At 37.5% G+C, this 14,604-nt stretch overlaps 1 protein-coding gene across 1 annotated transcript; it reads left to right on the plus strand.

The window, feature by feature from the left end:
- Positions 1 to 12,367: 12,367 nt before the first annotated feature.
- Positions 12,368 to 13,300, plus strand: LOC128597642 (olfactory receptor 10J1-like). Its single transcript, XM_053608158.1, has one exon. It carries the CDS (start codon positions 12,368 to 12,370, stop codon positions 13,298 to 13,300), a length of 933 nt encoding a protein of 310 aa, XP_053464133.1.
- The last annotated feature ends 1,304 nt before the right edge of the window (positions 13,301 to 14,604 follow it).

The raw sequence follows: 14,604 nt of genomic DNA on the forward strand, positions 1-14,604 counted from the left end.
GGCAGAGTCTTGAGGGATTTCAATATTTTGAAGATGGGTGGAAGGGCAAGACCCAGAAGAGAGATAAGAGGAAACAGCTAATAAGATAGGAAGAATCTCAGGAAACTGTGTCTGTAAAGCTGAGCAGACATGCAGTTCTAGAGAAATGATTAATTACATTTAATATCATTGAGAGATGAAGCAAAGATAAGAAAACATAATTTTTTTTTAATTTAGAAGTCTTTGGGACCGAAATAATCGCAATTTCAGTGACGAAGTATGTGTGGAAACCATAGTGAATAGAAAGTGAGGAAATAGAGACAGCACCTAGAAAACTTTCTGAAAAATTTTGCTATTGGATGGGGATATAGAAAGATATGGGATCGGGGGAAGGTTTTTATTCTATATGAGAAACTACATTATATTTTCTAGCTGATAGGAATAATATAGCAAACAGAGATAAACAAAGGAAGAAAAAGTTAAGTAATTGAAATAGTTAAGTCCTTGTATAACCAAGAAGGAAGAAATGTTTTTCACTCATGTAATTAATATTTCTTGCTTGTAACACAGGTGTTTCTGTTATAACATGTAATATGCATTTTTAACAAAAAATCCTTGCATCCTGCAAAAACATACACTAAAAATAACATGTCTGTAATTAAAAAAAAAAAGATTGCAACAGATCATGAAAACTGATAACCAGAACACTAACATAAACATTGTTATTTCTACTATGTGAATAAAAGCAGATAACAAGATATGTTCAATTTCTAAAAAATAAAGAAAATCACTAGATAGAGGAATTGATCTTTTTCAAAGGTTGGATGGAAGGAGGTTTCAGGAAGAAAATGCACAAAAGCCAAAGAAAACCGTAGGATCAATACTCCCAAGACAGACGTGTGGTAAAAGTAAGTCAAGAAGAAAAGCTTAACGCCAGCGGTCGTTGTGTGGGGCACCCTGCCCCTGGCTGCGTTCCACTGTACTAGTAAGATGTGTGTTTAGCTGCTGTTCCTTGGTAGTGCAAAATAGTAACTTGTCAGAAAAATGTTGCTTTAACCAACTTCTACATTATATTGACATTGTTCCTTGGTTTGTCAACAGTATATGGGCTGATTTGCATTTTGGAAAAGCACAGGGCACAGAGAAACTGTTGTGTGTTGTGAACTTGTGGAGCCAGCAGCTATATGTGTGACAATCTCCTGAACACTGCATAAGGCAAAGATGCACAAATGGGCTTCCTCCCAGGAACATTAACTTTGTCAAAAACTTGATTTCCATGGGCAGAAATAACAGTGGAGAAATGGGGATGTGTTCCAATAAAAATTATAAATATGGAAAAACAACAATAATGATTGCTAACTTTTATTGAAAAGTTACTGTATATCAGGCATTGTACTTTATTCTGTTAGGTACTCAAAAGAATCCTATTAAGTTGATATCATTAGCATTAGTGTTTTTTACATCTGTCATCTTTTCCTGAGTTTTAAATCAGAGGTTAAGCTTATACAACTAGTAAGTGGCAAAGCCAGGCTTTGAAGCTTAAGGTTCTAATGGCCAGGATCTTAAACACGGGGAAGAAAGTCATTCAACATAGTACCCTAATGTTTTGCCATAACATTTAGGATGATTGCACCATTCCCTCTGAAGAACTGAGAGCTCGTGGCCATCTTTTGTCTTACGCTTTGTGAGACATTATGCTGGCTGAGCACCTACGACTGTTAGAGCTTGCAGGAAAAGGCAAGATAGAAGTGATGGATAATAGAGGCTAAGACTTGAAAATTTTGCATTACTAATACAGTCCCATTGGAGCTGATACCCATCATGCTGTTCTTTACGACATTTAATTTTATATTCTAACCAGTCTCTAGCCATTTTGTGTGGCACTTAAATACTTATGATTAGGTGGGCATAACAAAGTGACAAAGACGTAAGCCATATTGTCTCTCCTCCTCAGAAGGGCTCCCTATTGGTGATAGGGACTGTAATAAGAAGTGGCTGTTGGGCGGGCTGCTTTGGGTAGGCTGAGGAGAGGAGAATTTGATGGACCCTTGGATGGATGGGTCGTTCTTGTTGCTGTGCAGATGGGCAGGGCAGAGGTTCTTCTGAAGAATCTACAAAGCTACTCCCATGATAGCACTTGTATGTGAATAACTGACAAATGAGAACGAGCAGCCAACAATGCCAGAGAAATGGTGACAACTAACAAAAAGGGAACAGCACAATCTTCCCTCCACTTCAGAGGTGGAATTCATATATAACTCCAGCAGTCGCAACAAAACAAAGAGCACACAAACTTTGGAGAGTTGCTTTATTTTTCATTTTCTCTACTCTCCTCCCAAGAAGGAAAGGGGCAGATGTTGGGAAGAGAAGGAGGAGGTTGTGGTGAGGGTGGTGTAGTCTCCACCCTTCACCTCCTAACACGCACCAAACCACCCTAGTCAGAAACCTATTTTATGCTTAGCTGTAGGTGTAGTAGTAGGGAATGCCAGAGACTGAGTAGAATATAACATTAAGGATTGTAAAGAACAAGATTATGTTTATCGATTCCAATGAGACTATACTAGAAATGGAAAATTATTAAAAGAAAGTCATTAAGGGAGCCTGCTGTCCAACAAGAAAGGGGTCACGGTAGTAGCAGTGGTTACTTAAAACAATGGATGATTTTGTGTGTATATCTCACAAGTTGGGACTCCTTTCAAAACAGTCATGTGGAGGAAATGGAAAGGTTGGAGACCATGTGGTCAAGGTCCTCTGCGGCCCCACATCTAAGCGTTTTCTGGCAATTAGGATTGTAACAGTTCAAGAAGATAACGGTTCAGTTACTTGAACAATTTGGCCCTGGGGTGGCTGGCAAACAGCAGGGACCCCTGCTGCCCCGCTGAGGAGTCCTTCATTCTCCCGTGTGGCTTGCCAGGGTGAGACAGTTCAGGGTACATAGTAACGGGCCTCCCGCGAGTCTACAAAGCTGGCAGAGATGAAAAGAAAGAGCACAGGAGGTTGTGACAGATTTGAAAGTGGAGGTGGCACCTATGGCTCAAGGAGTAGGGTGCCAACCCCATACACTCTGGGTGGTGGGTTCAAGCCCGGCCCCAGCCAAACACTGCAAAAAAAAAAAAAAAAAAAAGATTTGAAAGTGGACCCAAAGAAAGAAAGGAATTGAAAGCAGAGCAGTGGAAGGATGGTAGGCGTGATGGTAACCATGGGAAATTTGTGAGAAGTAACTTGGGGGAGGGGGGGAGAGTGCTATTTCCAGTTTCCTAGTCAGTTTTCATTTGTAAGTCCTAACGTGCGGGAAAATCTTGAAATAGGAAAGGCTCTTGGGTAGGATCAGTTTAAATTCTTTCGCTGTAGGCCGCAGAGCGGTGTAGGTGCATTATATAGATAATTAATTCGTCCGTGGGAAAGGCAGAGCTCAATTACGCGGTTCCTGTCGTCGTCACTGTCGCTGTTACTGTCGCCATTGTTGATGGTGCCGACACTTTAGCTGACGATTTAGAACTGAGGGAAAGATGACAGACGAAAAACTCTTCAGGACGATCCAGTCCAATGAGAAAGTCCATAAAGAAGCGAACCAATGACTGCACGAAACGCACCAGGTAGGAACGCCCAGGGAATTAAATTAGAGCCACGTGATCAAGCGTGAGTGGGTGGTTAATTTAAATATTTAGGTTAATCAGATACTGGAATGGGAACGGTGCAGTAGCAGCTCTCTTGACAGCCCCAAGTTCACTGAGTCACGTAATTAAATGACACTCATCCTTCCCTCTGCAGAAGAGACTGATTGATAGATGCGCGCCATATGCTAAAGAACCACGTCTGGGAAGCCGGGAAGCTGCAGCATAGCCAGTCAGGGCTAAAGCGATTTTCAAGAGAGAGAATCATTAACAGTGTTGAACACAACTCTTATTAAGTAGGAAAAGAACCAAAACAGCCCAGTGGATCTCGTAATTAGAAAAATCTTGGTGTGACCCATGTGAACCAGGGTCCGTGTCTCCACCATGTAAACCCTAACTCTCAATGGTGAACTCACTAGAGCTGACCAGTCTCTGAGCCATTAGACAAACTCACAATATAACTCAGGATGTTAATACATTCATTTTTAATGGTGAATATACCAGATCATATGGTTTTTGCTTTCTGGTGGTAAGCAATTTACCATTCAAAATGTATGCCAGATTTTTGTTTATTTGTTTTTGCAGTTTTTGGCCTGGGCTGGGTTTGAACCCGCCACCTGCGGAATATGGGGCCGGTGCCCTACTCCTTTGAGCCACAAGCGCCGCTCCAGAAAAAAAATTTTTAAATGCATGCTGGGGTCAGCACCTGTGGCTCAAAGGAGTAGGGTGCTGGCCCTACATACCAGAGGTGGTGGGCTCAAACCCAGCCCAGGCCAAAAACTGCAAAAAAAAAAAAAAAAAATGCATGCCAGAAGCTTACTTATTGTTCCTATATTACCCCATTCTTATCTTACCTTATCATAGCAGGCATCACCAGACATGAAAATTACATCATTTCCAGTCTGGTCCCTTCTCACATACTCTGTGAAGTCAATGAGTATCTAGGGGTATTTGGTTCATTATTCTTTATCTGGTGCTTAGCATAGTAGAGGGTATGTTAGGTTTTCAATAAGTGCTTATGAGAGCAATAGATAAGTGAGTATCTCATTGATTACTCTATCAAATGTTGCAGCCTCATAAATCATCCTTTCCTTCCTTACAGGCAAGTTGTTTTATATATAGAGAGGTACATGTACATATAAATCTCCAATTATTTAGTTTTTGTGGCAACTACCAATCTTGTCTTTGTATCTATACTTAGGAAAACCAGCACCTAGGACATACTCTTTAATTAATTTCCATGGTAATTAGGATTACAGAATATTTTCTTTTATGATTGACAGCCTGTCAGTCTTTTTGAGAGTATGTAAAATACGAGAAAGATAGGGATTTTAATACCTTTTCTACTATTCTAACCGTAAGATATTTAACTATAAATGTAATTAACTAGAAATATAGTATAATAAAGTCAGAAAGTTAAAAAGGAAGCTGAAATTTCTTATGCCACCAAATTTTGATCTGCAAAGACCCTTCAGCCCAGTCACATGGCTGAAGAAGAGGGAATATTTTTTGTCCTGACTTTTACAATGTCTTTGTGAACAAAAACTAGCCCTTTCAGAATCCACAAGGAATTTCTGTAATTGTACATTACTCTTTCCTCTTCTGGGCACCATCATTTAACCCTTACTTCTAGAGCTTTAGTTTTTTCTGCTCAGGGAATAATTAACAGAATTCCATTCATTTGTAGGTACTGACTCCTTCCCTGATGACATATTTCTAACCATCTCTCCTTCCTGCTAATTATAAGCCATGAGCTGGCTGGACTGTTTGTACTCATGTATCATTATAAGTCAAAAGTAAATGTTTTTTCCACTGGATGTAATAAAACCAGGCTCAGAATTAGACAACCCAGATTTAAATTCCAATTCCATTCATCCCTAGCTTGCACACCTGACTTAATTGCTGAAAGAAACATCTTCTATAAAAAAATTCCATTGAACAAATGCAGAAGAAATGACATGCTTAAGAATGCACAGTTTTGCGACTCTGATAAGAAAGATGATTTAGATAAAAATTATTAATAGATTAATGTTAAACGATTGATAAGATCAATTTGAATGGAGGATGAGGCTGTTGACATCTGAAACACTGATCAATTAGCCTTTCTCTGTATTTAAATTTTATTTTAATTTATTTTTAATTGGCAATTACTAATTGTTTATATTTATTTTAAATGAATATAGTGAAATATTGGTGATATCTAGTGTAACATTTTAAAATTAGCTTTGCTTAGAGTAGGATAACCAAACAATACATGTCTCCTGACTAGAAGTACCAAATAAAATGCCTAGTTAAATTTGAATTTCAGGTAAACAAATAAATTTTAATATAAGTATTCTCCATTAATATTTGAGATACACTTATATTAAAACATTGTTATTTATTTAAAATTCAAATTTAGCTGAGTATCCTATATTTTTAATTTGTTAAATCAGAAAACTTTGCTTAATTGTTGGATCTATTTTATATGTACATATATAATATATGCATCAAATTATACATATATTTATATAGTTAATGTAGAATATAATTTAATATACTGTAGTACAGATTGCAGCATATCTTCCTTAATATAATAAAGTTTACTAAGTTAAACTTGAATCTAATTAATCCTTTAGAACTAACTTCCAATTTATAGCAAATACAGGAGATAGAACAAATTTCTTTTTTTTTTTTTTTTTTTTTGGTTTTTTGGCCGGGGCTGGGTTTGAACCCACCACCTCTGGCATATGGGACCGGCGCCCTACTCCTTGAGCCAAAGGCACCGCCCACAAATTTCATCATACAATGAATAAATGACATCCAGAAGGTAAGATTTTGACCTGGCTTTTTAGCATGTTAATGAAGTTTTTGAAAAAGGTGTGGAGGGAATAGTGGAATACTCTCACCAGTTAGGAACTGTTTGGGAATGTTTAGGGACTTTTTTTTTTTTTTTTTTACTTTCTCCAGTACAGAGGACAAAAGGGGAAGAATGACTCTGAGGGGGGGCACGGTGGCTCACACCTGTAATCCTCGCACTCTGGGAGGCCGAGGCGGGTGGATTGCTTGAGCTCTCAGGCTCAAGACCAGACTGAGCAAGAATGAGACCCCATCTCTAAAAACAATAGCTGGGCGTGGTGGTGGGCGCCTGTAGTCAGGAGGCTGAAGCAAGAGGATCCTTAAGCCTAAGAGTTTAAGGTTCCTCTTTGCTATGATGCCATAGCTCTCTACCCAGGGTGACAAAGTGAGACTATGTCTCAAAAAAAAAAAAAAAAAAGAATGACTCTGGCATCTGACACCTCGTGAATAGAAGCCAGGGATGTTGCTAAACATATTGTGACACATAGGATGTCCTCCCAGGAGCTCCTCACTCACTCCACACCTACAATGTACATCAAAGAGTCATCAGGTCTAAAATGTCATTACTGCACTATACCATGGAATACTATTCAGCCATTAAAAAGATGGAAACTTTACATCCTTTGTATTAACCTGGATGGAAATGGAACACATTATTCTTAGTAAAGCATCACAGAATGGAGAAGGATGAATCCTATGTACTCAATTTTGGTATGAGGACAATTAATGACCTAGTACATGGTGGGGGTGGGGTAAGGGGAGAGCAGAGAGATAAAGAAGGAAGGATGGGGTGGGGGAAAGAAAGAGCAGAGAGAGGGAAGGAAGGAGGGGGGTGGGGTCTTGGTGTGTGGCACACCTCTTGGGGGCAAGACACAATTGTAAGAGGGACTTTACATAACAAATGCAATCAGTGTAACCTGGTTTCTTGTACCCTCAATGAATCCCCAACAATAAAAAAAAGAAAGAAAGAAAAACCTTGGTCTAAACTGAAGGATCAAATGCAATGAATACTTATTTGAATCTTGATTTAAACGAACCATGCCATAATAAAAAAAAAATTTCTATAATAGAAGGCAAGTAGCTATTTAAATATTATAATGCAGAAAATGTTTGTGGATATGGGAAAGGTTGATAATTCATTGCAAAAAACAAACTGGATATAAAGAAGTTCTTATAGCATGACCTCATAGCATTACAAGAGAAGAAAGACTATAATATCATAGAATACCAATAAGAAAGGAAATAATACCATAAACATAAATGTGTGCATAAACAGATACACACATATGAATCCACAGAAGGAAGATTAGAAAACTATTCACGAAAATGTTAAAGGTGTTGATTTCCAAGTTGGGGATCATATGATATCTTACTTTCCTTTTCTGTATATTTTCTATAATGAACATGCATTACTTTTGTAATCAGAGGGAAAAGGAGTTATTTCGGAAAGAAAATTCTTAGTCCAGGTTGAAGGTCCTTATGGTAATCCCCTTTTACATGGTGGCTGGCATGGCTCCTCAAACATCACCTGTGAGTACAGAGACTTTCTTGATGGAGAGAGTCTTGCTGAACTGGAAACTAAACTAGAGGTCCACTGCTATTTCATTCTCTATAGCAGTAGCAGAGAATGAACCTAAGAGATCATAAGAAAGGGCTCTGACAGGGTCTTCTGCCCTTTCCAAGCATGGGTGATGGATATCTCCAAATGGGAGAGTAAGGCTGCGGTGTACGTGTGAGAGACTTAGGAAATTAGCTGTAAGGTGGAGCTGGACAGGAGAAGGTCTGGCCCCTATAACCTTCTGCTTGCCCTATCTTATTTATTTAAATAAGTTTCAGACTGCCCACTGCTCTTTAATGCTGAGAAACTAACATTTAGGGTCTTCCCTTCGTAAGCTTATCCAGTATTCATGTGGTTAACTTGACTTAAGCTCAACACAGTGTCAGTTTCTGAAACCCCAGCAAAACCCCACAGTCAGTAAACAAATTAAAGCATCTCCTTTATCTGTGGCAGAAGTTCCTAATGAAACCTTTGAGACCAGCTCTCAGGTTCTATCTCCTCTAGCTCATAGTACCCTGGAGGAATTCTGGAAAAGATGGTTCCAGGAGACTTGGGACAAAGGGATTTACTCCTCCTTGGGGAAAATAAATATCCTGAGCTCCTGAAATCTGAAGTTTAAGAGGCTGTATTTTGTTCCTGAGCCACTTTCCAGGACAAAAGAAACAGTGTCCCTAGTCTTGAGGAACATAGCAATAATCTGAGATTCTTTTTGATACTAGAGAGAGCTGGATTTTTCCCACTTTGTGGATTTTAGCTTCCCTTGTAAATGCCTCTTGAACACAGGTTTTTTTCCATCTCCTTTCTCTGAATAGACTCAGTAGTTCCTTTAATACCTTTAAAGATCACTATCTGGAAAATGTCTCCTTCCTATTTCTAAGGTCAGAAACATTGAGTGGCTGTTGGTAGAGTAATTTAAAATGGAATGCCATGTGCATTTTTCAAAATCTTACTATGTTGCCTTTGGTTTTCAGTATTTGGTTGGTCATATTGAATCTCATGTCCATTAATATTACATTTCTTCATGCTTGTCTTGCTGTGGTAATGGATTGAAGGACATGAAATTTAGCAGAGACATAATAATGGTCTTCAAATATTTGAAGTACTATCATGTTGAATAGGAAATAGAAGGTGGAATGATGTGGGAGTTGCAGGAGACAGATACCGAGTCAATAGAAAGTAACATTTTCGAAGAATTAAAATCAATCAAAATAGAATTGATGATAATACATCTATATGAATCCATGTAATGAAATAGTATGCATCATTGGAAATAAAAAAAAATGGGAGGTCTACAGTACCATTATGGAAAGTATTTGAAATAGAACATTAAATGAAAAAAGCTAGTGGTATGTGCAGCCTGATTCCATTTATTTAAAATTGAAATGATATGAGAGTATGCATGATCGTACACAGAACATTTCCAGAGAAGAATGAACAATAACAACAAATTGCAAATCATGTTTACCTCTGGACAAGAAAATGCAGAGGGGAAAGCTAAATTTAATTTTTATCTTTCTGTACAGATGTTTTTTTTTCCTCCATGAGCATTTTTATAAATTAAAAACTTAGTTTTATTTTTTTAAGTGAAGGTGGTATCTTACCAAAAATAAAAATTCAGTTAACTCACAAGGTAATGGATTCCAGTCATTGTGAGCACTGAAAGGGAATTTGAAGAACTGTTCATGAGGAATGCTGTGCTTTTAAATTTGCTTCCCAACTCTAAGTTTCTATGATTTAATTATATTTAAAGGGCTTAAAAAACTACCAAGCCTGTGAGTTTTTCCAGCTTGCCTGCTGTCGGAAACACTTGAACAATGAAATGGATAAGATTAGCTTCTTGCCCAGAATTGGTTATCAGGTCTAGGCAGAAATTTATTTCTCTGAAAGGTAACTTTTTGAATTTTTTACTGTGTAGAGAGATATTTTTAGTTAAAGACCCATAATCCAGGGAATAGAAAGTGATGTAAAATGTTGCTTTTCTCAGTGACGGGGATTCCACTGAAGGAAGTGGACATTTTATTTCAGCTATCACGATCCTACTAGTCTAGTGTTGCTACATAGGGGGTCTCTGCCATCATGATGAGTTATAATTTTCCATACAGAATTGCAGGAATGCACAAGCCCAGTGCAGTCTTCGCTTCTGTAACCTAGCTTATTTATGTTTTTCATTCTCCTTAATGTAGGTAGAATTGATTTTCTGGTTACCTAAACATTTGAGTTTTATTATGTTGAGTAATACATTATGAATTTCAGTGATAAAGGAGTGCTTTAAGGACTAACCCATCTCCACTTCTCCAAGGAAAATCAACACATATTTTGCTTTATGTTTTCTCAGTATTTTGAAACTATTTTATATTTTTCTCTTCTTCAAAATCTTTAGTAAGAAAATTCCCAAATTGGTCTTCATTCAAGTAGTTGCATCCCATGGTGGTAATTAATACTTAGCATTGTCTTGTACTATTTGGTTTATTATGGATTTTTGCCTTAATTTTAATTTTTTTAAATATTGCATTAAATATTTATGATAGATTTATGATAGATCAAGATGTATGTTTTAAAAGTTTTTGTGATACTATTTATAATAGCGAAGATACAGCTAGATAGATTAAAAGATAGGCAGATTGGTAAATAAGTAGATAGACTCTCTGTATGTTACCCAGGAAAACAATATTTTTAGCATTTTGGTACATTTACTTCTTTAATGACATGTATATCATTAAATGTGTTTCCTTCCTTTATTCATTCCTCTCTTATATCCATTTTTTTATTTTTATAAAATTATGGTGTGTCTATCAATCACTCAATCTACCTACCTACTTATTGATCATATTTTTCCATATCAGTACTTTTTATATTTGTAGTGGCTGCATAGTTCCATCATGTGGATATTTCATAATTAATTTAATTATTCCTTTATATTTACATTGTTTCTGGTCTTCACTATTATGAATAATATCATACAAACTTCTTTGTACATACATTCAAATATATACCTTTGGTTCATTCCTTAAAATAAATAATTGGAAATGGAAATATTAAGCCAATGAGAATGGATATAGGTTGTAACTAATATACTAATATTTCATTTATCTCAATGAAGCATTCTAAAATTTTTCTAGTTTTTAAAATTTTTTCTAGTTTTTCCATTTTTTTCAGCATATCTCATCCCTAAAGTAAAGAAAATACATTAATTATTTTTGATAATAGCAACAAAAAAGAATTCTATTTCTCATCTATTTTGATGATTGGTTTGGTTATGACGATTTGGTTATGATGCTTCTTGGGCAGTTCTGGTGTAGAACAAATCACACTAATTAATTTGGGCAAATTACTTAACTCTAAATGTCTTAGCAAAATGGGCATAATAATTATACAATGATTAGAATTGTTATGATGTTAAATAATATATGTAAAAACTTTTTATAAACTAAAATGTGCCAGAAGAGACTATTTATTATTATTGTAGTTTTTTTGAAAATGAGAGCTTTTGAAGTCAATAACTCCCTAGACAAGGAATAGAGGAGAGATGTGTGAACTGGCTTCCCTAAAGTAACCCAATTCATAATTCTGAAAAAATCAGAAAACACAGTTTAGTCTAATAGTGAAGCAGAGTGTCTGTAAAACTTCACATTTAAGCACAAGCTAGAAAATGCATAGAATTACACATAGTCTGTGAGAACAAGCTACTGGGCAATGCTGAGCAACACTATAGGAAGTTCGGATTAACAGGTTGTATTTAGTCCTCGGAAAATTTTCTAAGGGAGATGAGAGTTGAGTCAAGTATTGAAGAAAAAGGAAACATTTCTTTGTTTAAAAAATATGAGGGACAGTCAGGTGTGAAGCTGCTGAATGACTTGTGAAAACGGCTCATGACAAATGTAAGCAGGGACCACTGTCTTCTTTGAAAGCCAGAGAGGAAGATCTTTAAGTTTAAAACTGTGGTTTAAACAAAGTGGAAGTGGTTGAAAATTTTGTTTTTGAGGTAAACAAAATCTGAAAATGTAATCTAAAAGAAAATTGCCTCCAAATTTAATTATGCATTTCCTATTTCTTTAGCTTAGTTTTCCCCTAAAACCTATGTTTTAACTCACCAGGAAATCTTTTCCAAACTTGTCCCAGTGTCTTTCCTTTCATCCTTTCCCATCCCTACTTACTCTTCTATACCTTAGTACTTAAACTTTCATGTGTGAAATTATGTCTTAAATGTGTTTTTCTATGTGTACTTACAGGTAAATAGTAATTCCCACTAATGTGGCATCCATGCAGGAACCGAATCTTTATCATCTCCTCCTTGGGTTCCCCTGCTCAAGGGATTGGGCACCAATGTGTTCTGACTAATTGATCTAAGTCTCCATCTTTTTGTTCTGGAATTTATCCAATGAAGAGAGAGAACTACACAGTAGTGAATGAGTTTATTTTCCAGGGTTTTTCTAGCTTTCATGAACACAAGCTCACCCTCTTTGTGATATTTCTTACCTTGTACCTTTTAACCCTGGTTGGCAATGTCATCATTGTGACAATTATCAGCATCGACCGTCACCTCCACACCCCCATGTACTTCTTTCTTAGTGTGCTTTCTACTTCAGAGACTGTGTACACGTTAGTCATTGTACCACGGATGCTCTCTAGCCTCCTAAATCTAAGCCAACCCATCTCCTTGGCTGGCTGTGCCACTCAGATGTTCTTCTTCATTACTTTGGCCATCAACAACTGCTTCCTGCTCACAGCAATGGGGTATGACCGCTATGTAGCCATCTGCAACCCCTTGAGGTACTCGGTCATCATGAACAAGAGGGTGTGTGTCCAGCTGGTATGTGGGGCTTGTGGCATTGGGCTGCTTGTGGCCATAATTCAGATTTCTTCAGTGTTCAGGCTGCCTTTTTGTGATGGAGAGGTGGCCCATTATTTCTGTGACATCCGCCCAGTGATGAAACTCTCTTGCGTTGATACTACTCTACATGACATAGTTAATTTTATTGTCAGCTCTCTGGTTATTGTGGTACCCATGGGCTTGGTCTTCATCTCCTACATTCTTATCATCTCCACCATCCTCAAGATTGCCTCTGCTGAAGGCCGAAAGAGAGCTTTTGCAACTTGTGCCTCTCACCTCACTGTGGTCATTGTCCACTATGGCTGTGCCTCCATCGCCTACCTCAAGCCCAAGTCAGAGAACACCAGGGATCAGGACCAGCTGATCTCAGTGACCTACACTGTTTTTACCCCACTTTTTAACCCCGTTGTGTACACTTTGAGGAACAAAGAGGTTAAGGATGCCCTTTGCCGTGCTATTGGCAAAAAGCCACTTGCCTAGGCTCTTTGGAAGTTTGACATATAGTCTATCCTAGTCTGGGTATTTCATAAGCTGAAAAAAAAAATTGATGCTATCATTCATCCTCTACCCAAAAAGAGTTGCAAAATTTGGTGGCAAGGCTGCATTAAAGAATTCAGAGTCTCCCTGACTTGACTCTTATTTTTATCATCATTCTCTTTTATACCTTCTACTAATCTCATAGGTTACCACCAAGGAAAGGATCAGAGGCTATTCACAGGTAAAAAATTGGGGAGAAACATAAGAACAGGGTAGCTGAGTGTTGTCAGGGTTTGGTAGAAGAAAAAATAAGGCTGCATAATGCCTATTTTTAAGTAATTGATTGAAAGGTCAACCTAACCCTCAAAGAAGACACAGTTGGTATTGGAATCATAGTCAAAACTACCATCCCTTTCTCCTCTGAGAATAACTGATCCTGACATTCACAAAAAATATTATTAGCTTTGTACACCCTCATCTACCTTGGAGACCCATGAAATTGTTTTCTGGTTTTGTTGAGGTTCCTATCAGAACTGTTCCCATGGTGAGTCTCCATTGCCAGTATGCTCAGTGTTAATAAGCAGTGTGGTCACATCGAGCCTCTAAATTTCACTGCACTTCCATGTACTTTCTATGGGGGTAACTCATGAGGTGCTATAATCACAAGTATAGGGACATATGAAGATATGGTATTTTTTGAAATTAAATTTATTAATAACACTCCCAGCTAACTCTGGTTATATCAGATCTGGAGCTTAGCTCATGATTTTCATTCCTCTCAGTGTAGAACATAAACTGGTACCCATGTCTTGCCTTTGCCCTTTTCACTTTACATCGTTGAACCTATTTTCTGTGAGTATTTGGGTACCTAGATCAAACTCTAAGTTTAAACATTAATCTGAACAAGAGTCTGCAAGTCTCCTCTTATTCTTAGTGTCTTCTGAAAAGGAAGACTATCTTGATTTGTAAGAAAAGTTTAAGATTTTCGAGTTATTTGGTCTAGAGAAAAAGAGAGGTAGAACTTGCCAAATATCTGCCAGTTCAGAAAGGGCTGATGTAAGCAAACAAACAAACAAACAAACCAGCAAAAGCAAATCAGCCTATATTTCTCACCCAGCCGAACTGTCCAAGTGTCCCCACTGAAAATGGCTGAAAGTGCGTGTCCAACACAGATCTGGGCATCCCAACAGCAGAAGAGCCCACAGGGGCTTCAGATTTGTAAAACTTTGTCTGAAATAACAAAACATTTGGCTCCTCAGACCAGCTACCTCCAAGAGAGAAACCTAAGAGTAAGTGTAAAGAGGAAC

This window comes from Nycticebus coucang, chromosome 10, assembly GCF_027406575.1.
Source record: "Nycticebus coucang isolate mNycCou1 chromosome 10, mNycCou1.pri, whole genome shotgun sequence".
NCBI lineage: Eukaryota > Metazoa > Chordata > Mammalia > Primates > Lorisidae > Nycticebus > Nycticebus coucang.

Excerpts from the sequence above, each read along its gene's own strand:
- LOC128597642 (XM_053608158.1), top strand. The coding sequence starts at position 12,368 with ATGAAGAGAGAGAACTACACAGTAGTGAATGAGTTTATTTTCCAGGGT.